We start from the raw sequence: 19,874 nt of genomic DNA on the forward strand, positions 1-19,874 counted from the left end.
GACAAAGTGCGGTTGGGCATGATGCCAAGGTACTTGGGGTATTTGTTGTGACGGAGAATATTGACATCACATTGCATCTTAGCTCAATGTTAGCTTAGTTGTTGTTGAGGTGAAACGCACAAACCTCGCTCTGACTGTTACTGGGCTTCAGTCTCCATTTCGTTACATATCCTCTTCTAGTGTTCCCTCTGACCGACCAAGCTGTTTTGATTGACAAGCCAGAGCGATATCGTCCACACAGTAGAATTTTCTTGAAGATGTTTTTAGAAGGTCAGAAATACAAAGGCTGAGCATGAGAGGTGCGAGAACTAAAGGCAACAGATGTGTAGTTTCTCCTGGAAACCGGCCTCTATGTACGTTTTCAGAGCTAGTACAAGCTCGCTGCAGCTTCGGTGAGGCCTAAATCTCGCTTGTTCTGTTGGAATGTGTTCTAAAACACAACAACTAATTCTGTTTAAATAAGTCTCTCCAAGAGCTAACACGTGCAACCAGGTAGGGAAATTGGCAGAAAATTCTGGAGGAGATACAGTGATTTTTAGGTTTTAAGATTGCCACAATTTTTGTATTTTTCAATTCCTTTGGAAGTGTTCAGTCATCAAAATAATAGAAAAGAAGCGAGTCGGCCAGCTTGCATTTTCCCCAAGATGGGATAAAAATTCTGGATGGATGTTATCAGACTCTGCAGTCTTACCACTTTTAACCTCTGCTAAAGTTATCTCTATTTCATCTAGAGTAAATGAGGAAGAAAATTTTGAATCGCTTGGAGACTGAGCTTTTAGCTTTGCTAGCTCTTTTTTGATTCTGGAGGTATGCTGTTCATTCCTGAACAATCTGGACGTTTTTACCATGTGGTTAGCAATATGACTGACTGAAATACCAGACTTCAGATTTATTAAAAGAGCCACCCACTATGCTAAGCAAGAACCAGACTTTCCTCCTTGAATGTTTGAAGTTCAAGTTTTCTACGTCTCAGACTAGGACACTTTCCCTGCATCACCAAGGCTGTGAAGAAGTTCATCTGCAATATCAGTGTCTCTGCTCCTGTTAAATTGTTGATATCTCTTATCTTACCCCGGGATATATTCTCTTCTATATCCATGAGGAACAGGGACGGATTTAGAATATTTTCCTTTGGGGTGGGGGAGGGGCACAAGCTTTCATGTCAATAATTATCCATGTCACAGCAGAGCACAGTGTATCCGTCTATGAAAGGACACTTCTGTGTTAAGGTCAGAGTGGTCTTTATAAGGACTTTGTAATAAATTTAAATCAGCTGAACTGTTTTACTCAAATTTTACTTGTTTAATTGCACCAAAGCACGTTCATTTTATATAGTTATAACATAAGATACACTCTGAAAAATACTGCACTCTCAAAAATACTCCAAGTTCAGCCTTCTCTTAAATTTTCGATAGAGGACTTCTAGCACTACTGCTATAAATTGGACGTTCCTGTTGATGTGCATCAAAGCTAAGCCACTCAGTCGGTTTTCCGCCAAGGTGTTACGAAGATAGGTTTTTATGCATCGCTGCGCAGAAAATGATGTTTCTGCTGTGCTAGTAGTGATGGGCAGAATCAATAGGAACTGAAGGGCGGCTGCCATGTTTGGAACACAAGATGAACTCGGAGAGGCTGGCTTGAGGCCTTGTTTTTTCCTCAACTGATTCCAGATCATCAGTTCCGCTTTCAAAACTGTGAAACACGGCAAACCATTTTTGTATATTTCAACGCTCTTCAGCACTTCCCCAGTGGACTCACCAGAAACGTACATCGGTATTAGCTTCTTTAAATGACAAGCGGCTTCAAGGTGTGCTTTGGGGAATCTATAGTTTTGTTCATTACACAGAAAATCTAGAAAAGGGATCCGGTTTGCCACTCTAAAGTATTCCTCGCGTGACTCAGCTGGGGCATTCGTTCGATTCGTCTGTAACGCAGTTGTTCTAGGAGTTTTTATCTCAGGGACAAATTTCTCAACAAGTTCACCTACTGCCTTAAAGACAGGATGGAAGTGTAAAATACTGTCCTGATGAAGTTCTTTCAAGCTCTCGTGTGCTGCTACCATGAGCAGCATTGCTTGGAATAGATCGATTTCCTTGTCTTGCAGTTGTCGAACAAGTGGCAATGCTAACCTAAGCACTTTGGCAAGTATGTATAAAATTGCAATAAATTCTGATGGCTGCACAACACGAACTAAGAAAAATACAATTTTTGCATTACTGCTTCCACTGCGAATGTTACATAATTTCTGCAACGCAATAGTTGGGCTAGAAACGATGTCTCGAAAATGCAGGATAGCGTCGTGCCTCTCTACCCAACGTATTTCACACAGTTTCTTTGTTGTGTGAATCCTTTTTGCTGGTAGAGATGACTGTATTTCTTCTTGTAATAAATATCGTCGCTGAGTAGATTCCCTGATGAAGTTCTCTACTGAACCAATTATATCTATAGGATTTCGTAAGCCGCCTAGAGTAAAGGCTTTGCTTAGTGTAAGAGTGAGCCTGTGACTATCGCAGTTACAGTAAATTGCTAATGGCTGTTCCTGTGACATAACTACTTGAAATAGGATTGTCCTCGGCAATAATCTACACCAAGGTTATTTGCGTGATGGTGTTCGTTAAGTTTTTACCTGTCAGGTCAGTAACAGCAACGAATTTTAGAAAATCTTTTCTTTACAAGTCTACCTTCAGCGTCAAAGAAATATATGCATAGCGATAATTGTCCAGAGATGCTTATATCAGTTGTCTCGTCTGCTATTACGGTGAAAAATTTCGATTCCTTTATGGAATCAATAATTTTTCCAGTAATAACATCAGCGCAGCGCTCTATTAAATCATTTTGTCTTGTGTTACTGATATAAATGGCACTTCTTGAGACCGACTGCATGTGTTGTATTAATATTTCATCGCCTGCGTCCATTCGAAACTTCAGTGCAGCATGAAAGTGTGCTTGTGAAGTGGGATGGATAAGCAAATATTGGGAATAACGGGTCTGTGTTGGCTGTGTGGGAAGTCTGACAAGACTTTTCTTGATGTAGGAATTGGCTGGTCGTTAGATCATGGGAGACAAAACAGAGGTCTGGGTTATAGCCTTTCTGCCATGCAACTAGTCTGAATGTAAAGATTGTTTGAGATGAGATGCTACAGATGAGTGAAAATTAGATGGACTGATAAGGTAAGGAATGAAGAGGTTCACTGCAGAATCGTCGTAGAAAGGAGAATAGGGAAAACACTGACAAGAAGAAGGAACATTATGATAGGAAATGTGTTGAGACATCAGGTAATAACTTGGGTGATACTAGCTGGTCAAAACTGCAGGTAAAGACAGAGATTGGGCTCCATATAACATTATTGTATTTATAATTGCGATAAGTTATTTCAATTTTCGTCCACTCCTCTTCTCTTTCTAACCTCATCCATTCTTGTTAGGATATTCGCTGACTTCCCTTCAATCATATGCACAAATTTCTGCTAGTCACCATGATAGTCTTTCTCTCGGTGATTGTGTATAATTTCAGTTGCTTTCTTACACATTTTCATTGGTTTACTCACTAGTCTTCCTAATGTTACGCCATTATTGCCTCCTTCGTCTCTTCTGAAGAGAACGGAAGCTTTGCAAAATCCGCCACTTAAATTGCTGCTGTAGGCCAGTCAAACATTTTCTTCTAGCCATTTTCTCTGGAACGATAGCACTTTATCAGCTTCTGCAACTTGCGGTAAGCAAAATATGCACTTTAACCATTGAAATACACTCCTGGAAATGGAAAAAAGAACACATTGACACCGGTGTGTCAGACCCACCATACTTGCTCCGGACACTGCGAGAGGGCTGTACAAGCAATGATCACACGCACGGCACAGCGGACACACCAGGAACCGCGGTGTTGGCCGTCGAATGGCGCTAGCTGCGCAGCATTTGTGCACCGCCGCCGTCAGTGTCAGCCAGTTTGCCGTGGCATACGGAGCTCCATCGCAGTCTTTAACACTGGTAGCATGCCGCGACAGCGTGGACGTGAACCATATGTGCAGTTGACGGACTTTGAGCGAGGGCGTATAGTGGGCATGCGGGAGGCCGGGTGGACGTACCGCCGAATTGCTCAACACGTGGGGCGTGAGGTCTCCACAGTACATCGATGTTGTCACCAGTGGTCGGCGGAAGGTGCACGTGCCCGTCGACCTGGGACCGGACCGCAGCGACGCACGGATGCACGCCAAGACCGTAGGATCCTACGCAGTGCCGTAGGGGACCGCACCGCAACTTCCCAGCAAATTAGGGACACTGTTGCTCCTGGGGTATCGGCGAGGACCATTCGCAACCGTCTCCATGAAGCTGGGCTACGGTCCCGCACACCGTTAGGCCGTCTTCCGCTCACGCCCCAACATCGTGCAGCCCGCCTCCAGTGGTGTCGCGACAGGCGTGAATGGAGGGACGAATGGAGACGTGTCGTCTTCAGCGATGAGAGTCGCTTCTGCCTTGGTGCCAATGATGGTCGTATGCGTGTTTGGCACCGTGCAGGTGAGCGCCACAATCAGGACTGCATACGACCGAGGCACACAGGGCCAACACCCGGCATCATGGTGTGGGGAGCGATCTCCTACACTGGCCGTACACCACTGGTGATCGTCGAGGGGACACTGAATAGTGCACGGTACATCCAAACCGTCATCGAACCCATCGTTCTACCATTCCTAGACCGGCAAGGGAACTTGCTGTTCCAACAGGACAATGCACGTCCGCATGTATCCCGTGCCACCCAACGTGCTCTAGAAGGTGTAAGTCAACTACCCTGGCCAGCAAGATCTCCGGATCTGTCCCCCATTGAGCATGTTTGGGACTGGATGAAGCGTCGTCTCACGCGGTCTGCACGTCCAGCACGAACACTGGTCCAACTGAGGCGCCAGGTGGAAATGGCATGGCAAGCCGTTCCACAGGACTACATCCAGCATCTCTACGATCGTCTCCATGGGAGAATAGCAGCCTGCATTGCTGCGAAAGGTGGATATACACTGTACTAGTGCCGACATTGTGCATGCTCTGTTGCCTGTGTCTATGTGCCTGTGGTTCTGTCAGTGTGATCATGTGATGTATCTGACCCCAGGAATGTGTCAATGAAGTTTCCCCTTCCTGGGACAATGAATTCACGGTGTTCTTATTTCAATTTCCAGGAGTGTACATTATATTGAAATTGAAGGGGGAGAGGGGAAAATTTGATAGGCGTAGCTGGGCAATGGACCCACCTTCTTCGTTGCGGATGAACAAATACGTCCGAATCTGTGGGAATCTCAGAGAGCGAAGAGAAAATTGACAGGGAGTGCGGACAGGTGGCGCTCAGTGGGAATGTGGCACGGCCGTGAGGCGTGCTGAGGTAGTCTGCGCAGTTGCACTAAGGCTGTGGCGCAGTGGTTAACGCACCTGCCTAGTAAGCAGCAGATTCAGTTTGAATCCCGCTCCAGTGCACATTTCCATTCGTCGCCGCTAAATCCGAGTAATGTGCTGACGCAGCTGATAGCAGTGATTTCCTCCGTTTCCTTTTCTTTTTACCCTTCTCCACTTTCAGTTTACATATACTAAAAATGCATTTTAATTACGTTCCTGCAACTGGGGGATCTAATCTTTTATATGATGCTGACTGCAAATGCTGGATTCTAGAGCAGTTTTTACAGTTAATGAATGTAATCTGATACATCGTGACGTCACATCCGCAAGGTCGACAACACTTCATACGCCGCAGTGTCGCGGTTTGCCGGCTTGACAGGCAACCACTTTTTGCCGGGTAGCAGACTTCCTGGTTTTTTTTCCGCTAGGCGAAAATAAGAACGCCGCCAGAGTCATAGGATCCTACTTGCTTCTGCAATCCACGTGACGGAAAATACACCCTAAGATATCCTACCGTCGGGCGGTATTTAGGCTGGCGCACGCCCGCCCGCCAGCAATTCACTCCGAGCCCTGACAGCAGTTCGGACGTCCACCCCACGGCGGCGCTGTCTTCGCCACCGGCCAGTTGCCACTGCTGCGAACAGTGCTTTGGTTCGCAGCGACACAGCGGACGATTCTTTCTTCGTGGTTGTAGAGGACATACAAATTGACTTAATTATTTTTGTAGTACAGCGACTGTAGACTGTTCCAAGGTAACTTTAACTTCGTACCAGACAGAAGAACTTAAACATTTTGTGGAACTTTAGCTCCGTGCATAGATGAAAGAACTGGACCCTTATTTGAACTTTGCTTCAGGACAGTAGGAACGAGTCCTAGCATTTTCATTTGTGTGACCAACTTGTTTGTTTCTAAACTACGGTCTTTAGCCAGTGACTTTCGACTTGTCAATCTTGTATTATTATTATTACAGTAACATATGATCGTGAGAGTATCACTTACGTATTTTCCTCACTCTGCCAGGAGCAGGACCCGTCGTTCCGAACGCTAACATTTTTTTGTCTAATACGTACTGCACAACTTGCGAAACGTGTCTGAGCACCGAATGTATTGCTGTCTTGGAAATACCATGACTGCTGTTAGAATGAGTCCTGATGATAAAGTTAATTTCTTCAGTCTCTAGTGGTTCCGATGCGCCCTACTGTCCTCACGGGTTACACCTAGTACAGCTTGAAAGTGACCCCCCCCCCCCCCCCACACTCTTATAGTAACACAACGTGACTGTTTTGGTCCAAGTATCGAATTGGCGTGAATGTATTACATGAAAATGTGGATATCAGTATGAAATAAAATCTCTCATCTGTCCTCATCCCCATGATGAGCATATGACTCAGGTATTTACATTGTTTCCTGTCACTGTGTGTGTGTGTGTGTGTGTGTGTGTGTGGCCTCGCGCGCCTGTAGCAGCCCAAGGAAGAAATTACGGATGAACACAAATGAATGTACTCACAAAAGCACATATTTTGAGGCATAATTTGTTGGCGTCGTGGCGTGTCGGGGAAGAGGTGCCATTTATATCCGTGCATTACCCCGCGAACATTAATCTCACCGACGTACAGTTTACACGCTAGGATCGTCATTGTCGCGTCATAACGAGGCGACCCGCGGGCTTAAGTATCTGAATCAGACCCGCGTCTCACCAAAGATTGCCTATGTTTGTGCTGGACAGTGAATGACCAGTATACGCCGCCGTACAACGTTGAGCGACGTTATTCATGCTGCTTACTTACTCGTACTTACGTGTGCGTTTCATAAAGCGTTAACATATGAACTTGTAATGGTAAATACCATGTTTAGATTGCCCGCTAAGATACTGTATATAATATTTAAACCGGAAGACACAGAAAAAGTAATTATGGCTTTATCACAAAATGGCCCTGAGCACTATGGGACTTAACATCTGTGGTCAACAGTCCCCTAGAACTTAGAACTACTTAAACCTAACTAACCTAAGGACATCACACATATCCATGCCCGAGGCAGGATTCGAACCTGCGACCGTAGCAGTCGCGCGGTTCCGGACTGAGCGCCTAGAACCGCAAGACCACCGCGGCCGGCCGCTTTATCACAGTTGCGGTCGTTCTTCCATGTCCGAAGAGCTGTCGGGGATGTGTAATATTACTCTTATTTCTCAGTACGAATCTGTTATTGTATCCTGCACAGGAGACGTAATCAAACTGGAACTATTTAAATGCACGAAAAGAAGCATACCCCGAATTAAAATTGCAACCTGAGATTTTTTTATTATTAAATGACTACCATAATAAGACTCCTAGTTTTAGTGATAGGTACAAGCATGAGGAACATTTTGGCTGCTTTGTGGTTTTGTCCGACTATGTTCTCAAATTCTGCTCACCTTGAGAAGCCATTGTTTTTAACGCCGAGGTACGTATTTTCTCGAGCACAATGGAACCGATAAGACGTGGACTGTCTGATTTGCTTCAACTTCTTGATTTCAGTACAAATAATACAGCGCATGTTTCCAGTTGATAAAGGAATCCGCAAGATCCAGGTCTCCTTCCTCTGCCTCAGAAGCTATGCAAGATGTTCTTCTGTTAATTAGTTAGTATTGTAGGAATATTGGGCAATGAACTGGTGGGTGCCACAGCCTAGGAGGACTGGATTATTCCCGTTACTCAAAGTGCAGTGACTTGGTTGTGATACACATTGTCATGGATCCCTTGTAGTATGAGTGCATGGAAGTGAACAACAACAAGCTAAGACACCAGTGAAACCAACTGCTAGCCAGTGGCTGATCTCCTTTCAGCCTCTGGGGCGAGATGTAATATTAAAATGTCTCCAAGTAGAATATTAATCTCTAATATTCAACATTTTTGGTGCTTTTAGTGTAAAAATAGTGCCACGATAATTTTGGAGACAAACACTTCATTTGGTGATAAGGAGGTAGTCCACAATTTGCCTAACGACTATCCCTCTATTTTTGATGATTACATCAAATGTACCAACAGCTTATAAATTTTCCTTCGTCTGAATTACCTTGTTTTTTGAGGTCAGATTCCTAACTGAGAAGTTCTAGCTTTCTATTCATTCGAGGTTCAGAGTTTCTGCTGATTACGAGACTTTAGATCGGGTCACTGTCTGGTAATGTCTTAATTTAGCAATGATCGGAAGTTTCCAGTAGTTGACTGCTAGATAAACCATCGCGGAATATGCACAGATGGGTGTGACAAGGAGTCGAAATACTCTTGAACATGCTGAGAACCACATCTGACACTAAGGTTAATGGTTAATGAAAACTACCTCCGCTCTATTACTACACATTTATTGTGTTACGACTGGTTTCGTTCGTTGAACATCTTCAAGTTGCCGAGTTATGCTGACGTCGTGACATAAATTGTCTATTTGTCGTTTATAATGTTAAAGACCAAATCCAAAACCACTTATCATAAGCATCAGTATTTCTGGATTAGGACATTAACATTCATATGACAACCAGACCATTTATGTCACGACTTCAACACAACTAGGCAACCTGAAGACGTTCAACGAATAAAACAGATCGTAACACAATAAATGTGTAGTTGCACAACTGACATGGTTTTCATTAATCATTAAAAGAGTCTAAAAGTGACCGGTAGTAGTACCAGCGCATCAGTTATTCACATGTCACGCGCTTTTCCTCTCGAAAGCCAGCGAAAGGAATATGTCAAATAATGTCATTGTTTAAGTAGCAGTGGTTGCATCAACTGACATTTCAACAAAAGTTTTCGTAATTGTCAGACACTTACCGAAAGAGAGCCATAACAGTCTGAACCCAAACGAAACGTTTCTGTCTTGCCAAGAGGGAGCTAGAGTGAATCGTCGTATAAAAACACGGTTGGGAATGCCTGTTCTCTTAGCTGTAACCCACTCTCTGCAACGAACGCTGCCGGGAGACGGAGACAGGTTTCTGTGAGTTGTTGAAATGTTTGTTTGCTGTTGTGTCAGGTAATCAGTTTGCAGCACTTCCCAAGTGGTTCACAGAATTGCACAGTTTCTTCTTCTTCTTCTTCTTCTTCTTCTTCTTCTTTCGTTACACGCCAGCTAAGGCGTACGTTTCTCACAATAAGCTTCACTCTTTCTTCAATTTTAGCACATGTATTCACTTTTTTATCTCCTCTCTTCTGTTGAGCATTTTTCCCCGTATTTATGGAACTGTTTTGTCGCGGAAACCTTTCCATCTCTCAATTTTGTTCTGTCTACAATTTAATTCTTGCTTATTTACGCCAATTTCTTCAGGTTTTCATGCAGTTTCCTAAGCCAGATGTGTTTACCTTTAATTTTTTAAAACGCTGTATTTTACAGTTTTATTAATACCATTATAGCTTTGAAACTTACTGGAAGTTTGAAAGCGTGTGCCGGATCGAGTCTCGAAGGACGTTTACGACTCTATCAGCGGGTATACGCCAAATCACAAGCCATTTGAGTGTTAGACAACACTCAATCAGTACTCATACCATCCAGAATTTACTTATTCCCAATCCCGATTGGCGTGCGGGGGAGGGAGGGGGGGGGGAGGGGGGACCGGTAAGAAGTCTCCGACCAATATGAGGTACCTCAGGTAACTGTGCGCCATAGAGCACCGACATCGGCGTGCACAAACACTATTGTTGGAAGCTCGAAGCATGGAAGTCTATCTTCGGGACTGATAACTTGTGCTAGTGCGTGAGCAGAATATCGCCACACCGGAACAGAAATGCATTCCCGTCGTGAACGCTGGGACGTGGTTCCGAAGCGGAGGCTGCTTGAGTTAGCAGTTACCTGACGAAATGCACACTTGGAGCTATTTCGTTGCCGTCTCCTTACTACTTGACATGGCTCTGCAGTCTTCCTACACCATAAATGAAGGGAAAGTTCTTTACAATCAGGCATGTGTGATTATATACAATGCTATTAAATTTTTGTCCGAAGAGATGAGGAAGAAAAAATCTCACTAAAAACCGTGCTTGACAGAGCTGCAGGATTCAGTAGCCTGCTTCCTGTATGAAATAATTTTGAAGCTGAAATACAGTATCTGACTCCAATCTCTTTGCTGTACCTAAACAAAACTAAATATTTTCTCATATCCTTTACCATTTAAGCAGTATCACTGTAGAACGAATCACAAAAAGACCTGGATCTGATCGGAAACATCGCTGCTTTGGAAAGACTCTTAAGCCTTTCCTGTCATCATTAGCATAGGTTACCTCTCGTTTTATCCCAGGACTGTTGTTTTTGTCCAAAAGCGAAACAAAATATCTGTCGCATTATCAACACTCCTCTCGGCTCTCCTCGTTTCTGTGTCGTGTTTTGTATTTTTCCTCTTCTGCTCGCATTTATTTTTCTCCCCATTTTACACTCCTGGAAATGGAAAAAAGAATACATTGGCACCGGTGTGTCAGACCCACCATACTTGCTCCGGACACTGCGAGAGGGCTGTACAAGCAATGATCACACGCACGGCACAGCGGGCACACCAGGAACCGCGGTGTTGGCCGTCGAATGGCGCTAGCTGCGCAGCATTTGCGCACCGCCGCCGTCAGTGTCAGCCAGTTTGCCGTGGCATACGGAGCTCCATCGCAGTCTTTAACACTGGTAGCATGCCGCGACAGCGTGGACGTGAATCGTATGTGCAGTTGACGGACTTTGAGCGAGGGCGTATAGTGGGCATGCGGGAGGCCGGGTGGACGTACCGCCGAATAGCTCAACACGTGGGGCGTGAGGTCTCCACAGTACATCGATGTTGTCGCCAGTGGTCGGCGGAAGGTGCACGTGCCCGTCGACCTGGGACCGGACCGCAGCGACGCACGGATGCACGCCAAGACCGTAGGATCCTACGCAGTGCCGTAGGGGACCGCACCGCCACTTCCCAGCAAATTAGGGACACTGTTGCTCCTGAGGTATCGGCGGGGACCATTCGCAACCGTCTCCATGAAGCTGGGCTACGGTCCCGCACACCGTTAGGCCGTCTTCCGCTCACGCCCCAACATCGTGCAGCCCGCCTCCAGTGGTGTCGCGACAGGCGTGAATGGAGGGACGAATGGAGACGTGTCGTCTTCAGCGATGAGAGTCGCTTCTGCCTTGGTGCCAATGATGGTCGTATGCGTGTTTGGCGCCGTGCAGGTGAGCGCCACAATCAGGACTGCATACGACCGAGGCACACAGGGCCAACACCCGGCATCATGGTGTGGGGAGCGATCTCCTACACTGGCCGTACACCACTGGTGATCGTCGAGGGGACACTGAATAGTGCACGGTACATCCAAACCGTCATCGAACCCATCGTTCTACCATTCCTAGACCGGCAAGGGAACTTGCTGTTCCAACAGGACAATGCACGTCCGCATGTATCCCGTGCCACCCAACGTGCTCTAGAAGGTGTAAGTCAACTACCCTGGCCAGCAAGATCTCCGGATCTGTCCCCCATTGAGCATGTTTGGGACTGGATGAAGCGTCGTCTCACGCGGTCTGCACGTCCAGCACGAACGCTGGTCCAACTGAGGCGCCAGGTGGAAATGGCATGGCAAGCCGTTCCACAGGACTACATCCAGCATCTCTACGATCGTGTTGCCTGTGTCTATGTGCCTGTGGTTCTGTCAGTGTGATCATGTGATGTATCTGACCCCAGGAATGTGTCAATAAAGTTTCCCCTTCCTGGGACAATGAATTCACGGTGTTCTTATTTCAATTTCCAGGAGTGTAGTTCTGCTGGATTTCACCTGCTCTTTCTCAGTCTTTCCCAGGCCAACTAACTCTTGCTCTTGATAAAATTATTCTCATAACGCTACCATATCTGCTTCCCAATCATATTACTCTTACTTAGCAGAAACGTTATACTACTGGCAAATGTTCTTAAAACTAATAAATGCTACTACGAAAGTGATGCGTAGCACTAAATTATAAATAACATAACCTAGAAGTATTGGAAGAAGGATCACGAGGAAAATTTTAGGTTCAATAAGAAGCAAAGAAAGCTTGGAATTAAGAAGCAATCACGAAATATATGACAATATAGAAAAAGAAAACAAAAGACGCAACAAGAAAAAAAATACTGATATTTTTATCCACATATAGAAGATGAATGACAATAAGCTGAAAAGACAGATTTTCAAGTATCTCTCGCAATAGAAATTAATTATTATCTGGATCCGAGAAGTTAAAAAAGGATTTAGAAATAAAGGAGAACAGAAGCAACGTCAGAAAGAGGTATTTTCAGAAAAAAGTGTTAAAGTTAAAAGGATTCTAAGGCAGAAGCAGTAAGAGAACAGGTGTAAACTTCTCAGAAAGAAAAAAAAGACACGATAAAAAGATGAACGATATTTGGAGGAAAAGAAAAGAGCAAATGAGAGGGAACTGAAATTATCATGTGGTATTTATCTCGCTAGAACGAACACAAAAAATTACGAAATTATGACGAACTTTTTTTTCCACCTCTTTACGCATACACTTACAAAATAGTAGACATGCATTTAGCTTTACAGCATACTGGTATGAGGTACTCTCGCACAATTAATAACGGAAGTTGGAATTCATCATCCCGTCATGTAGAAGTCATAACACATGGAACACCAACTCAGCTGAACAAGGTTGGAAGAGGGAGTCTACAACGACCTTTCTTGCATGATGGTCCGTGGATTGGCCGAACTGAATCAGAGAAATGATCGATGTAATGAATCAGTATGGAAAACATTCTTTATGTTGTGGTTCACAGCTTTTGTAAAGTACATATTCACGTATAATCACCACAAATTCGCTACAAACATTATTGTTTTGCAGCTACGAGGACTATTTAATTTTAACCTCCGATCGGTCGGGAAAATAAAACCACAGTGAAAATGCTATGAAACTTTGCTCCGATGTGTTGGTCAGTGTCTCTAATATGTCCGGCACGCGTCACGTCACGCTTTTCAGTTCGGAGCGCACTACGAGCTTTTAAGATGCGTAGGGCAAAAGCCTTCGATGACGAGGGCATTGGAAAGTTGGTACCACGCTACAACAAATGTCTACGTCGGAGCGGCGACTATGCAGAGAAGTAGCTGGAAGGTGCAGTGAAATAATGGAAATAAAATATTTTTAATTTTCAGGTTAGTTGTCATGATCAACCGGGAGATACACAATACGTCGTAAATTTTTATGTTAGGGACTGAAAACCCATGAAGTCAAGTTCGCAGATGATATCTTCTTTTATTGTATTGTACCTGTAACTGTTAACTAGCGCCAATAAAGGAGATTTGATGTGCAATCTTGACTTCATGGGTTTTCAATCCCTAACGTAAAAAAGAAAAGAACTGAAGAAAATAGCCCTGGTGGTATCGCTTGTATTTCATCGTCTGTCAACTAAAATTTTTAAAAAGGGGTATATCATAGTTTAAATCTTCATACATAAAAACCAGTTGACAAACCGGCATTGCCCGGGTCTGTATTTATTCCAGTCTTCTACTTCTACTAATCCATCTCATCCTTTCCCCTCACTGCCAATCCGCTCGACCCCCCCCCCCCTCTGTCCATCTGTTCCTTACCCCTCTGTCCATGTCCTCCTCCCCCTCTAATTTCATCCCCTCATCTTCCCTCTCTCTGTCCATCTTCTCCACCCCCATCTTCCTGTTCACCTCCTCCGCTTTAATGGGATACCTCCTAATAACGTGTCGGACCTCCTTTTGCCCGCCTAGTGGAACATTTCGATGTGGCATGGGCTCAACAAGTCGTTAGAAGTCCCCTGCAGAAATAGTGACCATTGCTGCCTACTTTACTTTTCAAGGCAAATCATTCAACACTGAGCTCATTTAACTTAAAAATATCATTCATGATAGTAATCAAGGCCAAACTATGTTTCAAATGAGTTTAACTTACTTGTCTTTTTATCACCTGTGAAGCAGCTATTTTAGACAGTAACGTTTACGCATTTTTTTTTTTTTTTTTTTTTTTTTGGACTTGTAGTCCGGGGCCGCTCACAATTGCGGAAGTGTTATCGGTGCACGAACAGACCTCTCGATGATGTCCCATAAATATTCGATGGGATTCATGTTGGGCGATATGCGTGGCCAAATCATTCGCTCGAATTGTCCAGAATGTTCTTCAAACCAATCAGGAACTACTGTGGCTCGGTAAAATGGCATACAGTCATCCGTAAAATTCCATCGTAGTTTGGGAACATGAAGTCCGTGAATGGCTGCAAATGGTATACAAGTGGCTGAACATAACCATTTCCACTCAATGATCGGTTCAGTTGGACCAGAGGGTCCAGTGTATTCCGTGTAAGCACAGCCCACACCTGCTTGCACAGTGCCTTGTTGACAACTTGGGTCCATGGCTTCGTGGGGTCTGCGCCACACTCGAACCCTACCATCAGCTCTTACCAACTGAAATCGGGACTCAGATGACCACACCACGGTTTTCTAGTCGTCTAGTGTCCATCCGATGTGATCACGAGCCGAGGAGAGGTGCTGCAGGCGATGTCGTGCTATTAGCAAAGGCACCCGCATCGCTCGTCTGCTGCCATGTCCCTTTAACATCAAATTTCGCCGCACTGTCCTAACGGATACGTTCATCGTACGTCTCACATTAATTTATGCGGTTAGTTCACACAGTGTTGCTTGTTTGTTGTCCATGGTGAGAGGTAACGCCTGAAATTTGGTATTTCCGCCACACTCTTGTCACTGTAGATCTTGGAATATTGAATTCCCTAACGATTTCCGAAATAGAATGTCCCATGCGCCTAACTCCAACTATCATTCCACATTCGATGTCTGTTAAATTCGTCGTGAGACCATAATTACGTCGAAAATCTTTTCACGCGAATCACCTGAATGCCAGATGACAGCTCCACCAATGCATTGACCTTTTATACATTGTGCACATCCGTATATGAACATTTCGCCGTCACATGAATTTTGTCACCTCAGCGTGTATCTGTTTGGCGTTGAATTCTAGACAAGATGATTTCGTGCCGTACTCGAAACTCACTCAGTTTTACGGCGCCAAAGTCTATAACTTGAATACCGTAATTTATACAGAATGTTTCAAAAATTATTTTAAAGACTTGGTGGATAGGTTCCTTATACCAAAACAAGGAAAAAGTTCAGATGACCATACGTCCAAAAATCCATCGTTTTCGAGTTATTAATGAAAGTTACCGTTCAACGGATTTCCAGCACAGCATAACAGCTTCACTTATCTATTCCTTCGTTTGACACATTGTATCTTAGATGACGTTGTGTTCCCAGGGAGACTTGTTTACATTCATCATTCTTCTGTCTTCAAAGTGTCGATTGTGTACATTTACTACTGGTAGTGAGTTAAGTGAAAGTTCTCCGTTCAAGCATGGCAGGATATTCATTTCATGAGCTGTGAGACACGATTTTTACGTCGCGCGAATGATGTTGATCATGAGGCTGAAAGGCTGCATTATGCGGCGTTTCCAGACCGAAGAGAGCCGTATCATGCAAGTTTGTTGCTGTGTATCATTGCATTGTCGATACAGGATCCATAGCACCACAGATTATTGACCACGTGCTGCTCGTACGACTGACCAGGAAGAACGCGTTCTACTGGCTGTCGAACAAGAGCCAGGTATCTGAGCACGACAAGTGGCTCTGGCGTGTGGTAATCTTCACATTCAGTTTGGAGGACTCTTCACAAGGGAACCATGTGTCCGAATCATGGTCAGCGTGTGCAGGGCCGTACGCCTGCCGGTCACCCACTAGAAGAGCTTCTGCCGAAGGTTTGTTGGACAAACTGCCAGTTCGTTGTTTGTCTCTTTAGTTTTGTTGATAGACGAGGCCACGTTGGGAAGAGATGGAGTAACAGTTTTCCACAGCCAACATATATGGGCCAATCGCAGTCCTCATGCTGTAGTACAGATATACTGTCTCCCTAAATAAAGAGACTTATTTCTGTAATATAATAAAAAATATAATTAAAAAAGTTTTTTAGATATATTGAATTAATGAGATTACTTTTTCGGCACTCGGACAATTAGTTCATACTGGTTCTGCATGCACAATACTTTCTTTCCCCTCTGTATATTTTGCTTACCAATTAATACTGCTATGTCCGATCGCCGTATCCACCTACAAAATCTTGACCGTGTCCATGTTGCGTTAATCGGATCTTTGTGAATTCTCCGAAGTACACAGGTGGTCTTCAGTTCTTTTTATCACAGTACTACTTGGAATAATGATTCAGACAATCTTTCAGTTGGTAAAATAATACTATATTCTTCTCTTCGATGCACATAGAAAACACAGACTTTTCACTTACTCACATAGCCCAAAATGGCTACCTCCGATTACGTCTACCTTCGTTCACTAGCAGAGAGCAAGTCCTTCCTCGTTCTGAGGAACAGATAAAACATCTTATGTTTCTTAACTTCTGAAAAACAAAAATACATGACGGTAGGCACAGGCTCTACGCTGCTCTATCTCTTCACCTTTTCTCTTTGACTTTAAAGAAAACAAAAGCATAAAGCAAGAAATGCTAAAGGTTTATCACACAGTCTAGATATCAGCATCAGTTTAAGATTAATGTGCGAGCTGGAATTGTAGGTGATGGTCTGGTTGGGCCATTTGTTCTCTCAGCAGCTGTTACAGGTGCTGTCTACAGGGACTTTAATCAGAACACCCTCTAAGACCTACTAGAAGACGTGCCCTTGCAAATAAGAAGAAACATATTCCAGTCTCAGTCTTCGAGATGCACTGGTTGGTATCAACCATGACAAATAGATAGAGGAGGCCACTCCCATGACGGACCTCTGTCCCTCGGATTATTATCTCTGCGGCACCTTAAACGATTTACCCATCCGGCAGACCACGTGGATGCAGAAGCTCTTTGTAAAGTGTCATGGAAGTCTGCAAAACCATTCGAAATCGTCAGGGAGTTTTTGAAACGGTCCGACAGTTCACGATTCGACGAGTTATTGCTTCTGTTGATAAGCTCCAATCATCTAAATTTTTAAACTTTCATCAATAACTCGAAAATGAAGGGTTTTCGGAAGCTTGTTTATAAGAAATTTTTTTGTTGTGCTGGTGTAAGGAATCTGTCTCCAAGATTTGTAAAAGTGTATATGCTCGGTGCTGTAAAAGGAAGTCGGTTTGGAGTATGGCAGGCAGTCACCTAGCCCAGAACACAGCGTCTAACCTTTTTAAATTATAGACATGTGGTAAACACCATTTTAAAATTTTGAAGTCTACCAGACGACGTCATACAGCTGCAGAACAGTAAATACCTTAGCAGCTTTGAAATGTTTGCGCATAAAAAGGTCGTAACGAGTATGGCGGGGCAGAGATATGAACTTCCTTCATCCCGAAAGGCGAGTCCAGTGGCTCATTCTCTGCCTCGTGATGGCTGGGTGTTGTGTGCTGTCCTTAGGTTAGTTAGGTTTAAGTAGTTCTAAGTTCTAGGGGACTGATGACCATAGATGTTGAGTCCCATGGTGCTCAGAGCCATTTGAGCCATCCAGTGGCTCAGTCGCTGCAGCGCCACCGCTTCGTTGACAGAGCAACCGAGCAACACACGCGCGCCCGCTGTGAGAAGATGCGTAAACCGCAACAGTGCGTGGGACACTCACCGCTTGTGTAGTCTGCCGTGACAGAGACGGCGCATGCAGAAGACGGGGCGGCGGGCGAGGCTCGCAGGGGCTGGCGTCGCTAGCGGCTGGACTGGCGTCCCGCTGGAGACTGGCGCGTTCCGGGAGGCGCAGTCAGCGATATCACCCGCGCGCCCCACCGTCTCCCTCCTGTGCAGGGGATCGCGTGGCCGCGGCAACTCGTTTTCCGCGATACGGCTCACGCAGCCGCCCGCTGCCCGCGTGCTTCTGCTAGAAAGTGCTGCACGAGCCCAGAAAGTGAGGCGAAGCATCACGCAACGTCTGCCCGCATCCCTCACATCGACACCACCATGATACCCTCACTCTCTTTCAGAGACTGGTGTGTGACAGCTAATTTCTTCAACACTTCTGGTCATATCTCCGTAAGATTATATGTTGGCTATGCTACAAATATAGCACCATTCTCATCCACCATCTATCAGAGATCATGGGGACAGCGGGAAGTTCCACGAGACTGGAACAAGGCCCAGGTCATAGCAATCTATAAAAAGGGGAGAAAATCGGATGCACATAATTACCTGCCAGTTTCACTGACATAGATTTGTTGTAGAATCATGGATCATATTTGTACAGAAAGCAGATGGCAGTTATAAAGGTCGAGGGACATGAAAGGGTAGCAGTGGTTGGGAAGTGAGTGAGACAGGGTTGTAGCCTCTCCCCGATTATATTCAATCTGTATATTGAGCAAGCAGTAAAGGAAACAAAAGAAAAGTTCGGACCAGGCATTAAAATCCATGGAGAAGAAATAAAAACTACGAGGTTCGCCGATGACATTGTAATTCTGTCAGAGACAGCAAAGGACTTGGAAGAGCATTTGAACGGAATGGACAGTGTCTTGAAAGGAGGGTATAAGATAAACATCAACAAAAGCAAAACGAGGATAATGGAATGTAGTCGAATTAATCGGGTGATGCTGAGGGAATTAGATTAGGAAATGAAACACTTAAAGTAGTAAAGGAGTTTTGCTATTTGGGGGGCAAAATAACTGATGATGGTCGAAGTACAGAGGATATAAAATGTAGACTGCCAATAGCAAATTCGAGTATAGATTTAAGTGTAAGGAAGTCGTTACTGAAAGAATTTGTATGGAGTGTGGCCATGTATGGAAGTGAAACGTGAACGATAAATAGTTTAGACAAGAAGAGAATAGAAGCTTTCGAAATGTGGTGCTACAGAAGAATGCTGAAGATTAGATGGGTAGATCACATAACTAATGAGGAGGTATTGAATAGAACTGGGGAGAAGAGGAGTTAGTGGCACAACTTGACTAGAAGCAGGAATCGGTTGGTAGGACATGTTCTGAGGCATCAAGGGATCACCAATTTAGTAATGGAGGGCAGCGTGGAGGGTAAAAATCGTAGAGGGAGACCAAGAGATGAATACACTAAGCAGATTCAGAAGGATATAGGCTGCAATAGGTACTGGGAGATGAAGAAGCTTGCACAGGATAGAGTAGCATGGAGAGCTGCATCAAACCAGTCTCAGGACTGAAGACCACAACAACAACAACATTTTCTGTTCAGACATAACGATCATTCTAGACTCTAAGAAGCTCATCTGCAGACACTAGCTTGGTTTTAGAAAACAGTGGTCATGCGAGACACGGCTGGCCCTCTTTCTGCATGATATACAACAGGCTCTAGATACCGGCTCCCATGTTAATTCCATATTTCTAGACTTTCGAAAGGCGTTAGACTCAGTTCCGCACTGTCGCTTGCTCCAAAAAGTGCGCGCTACGGTCTATCCGATGACATATGCGGTAGGATAGAAAGTTTTCTAACAGACAGAGAGCAGTATGTCGTCCTGAATGGGTGACTACAACAGAAGCAAGCGTAACTTCAGGTGTGCCCCAGGGCAACGT

General features: G+C 44.6%; 2 protein-coding genes across 4 annotated transcripts in view; both read right to left on the bottom strand.

Moving 5' to 3' along the window:
- Window positions 1-18,018, bottom strand: part of LOC126176189 (uncharacterized) — an 81,936-nt gene extending 63,918 nt beyond the window's left edge. For 2 of the 3 annotated variants that reach the window (XM_049923331.1, XM_049923330.1), the window contains exon 1: window positions 17,975-18,018. The gene's annotated coding sequence lies outside the window, so the exon portion shown is untranslated. The remainder of the gene's footprint in view (window positions 1-17,974) is intronic. The other variant, XM_049923332.1, reaches the window with a different exon arrangement.
- On the bottom strand, window positions 1,373-2,548 carry LOC126176173 (52 kDa repressor of the inhibitor of the protein kinase-like). The gene has a single exon (XM_049923313.1). It carries the CDS (start codon window positions 2,546-2,548, stop codon window positions 1,373-1,375), a length of 1,176 nt encoding a protein of 391 aa, XP_049779270.1.
- Window positions 18,019-19,874: the final 1,856 nt, after the last annotated feature.

The sequence above is a fragment of the Schistocerca cancellata genome, chromosome 3 (assembly GCF_023864275.1).
Source record: "Schistocerca cancellata isolate TAMUIC-IGC-003103 chromosome 3, iqSchCanc2.1, whole genome shotgun sequence".
Lineage (NCBI taxonomy): Eukaryota > Metazoa > Arthropoda > Insecta > Orthoptera > Acrididae > Schistocerca > Schistocerca cancellata.

Excerpts from the sequence above, each read along its gene's own strand:
- LOC126176173 (XM_049923313.1), bottom strand. The coding sequence starts at position 2,548 with ATGTCACAGGAACAGCCATTAGCAATTTACTGTAACTGCGATAGTCAC.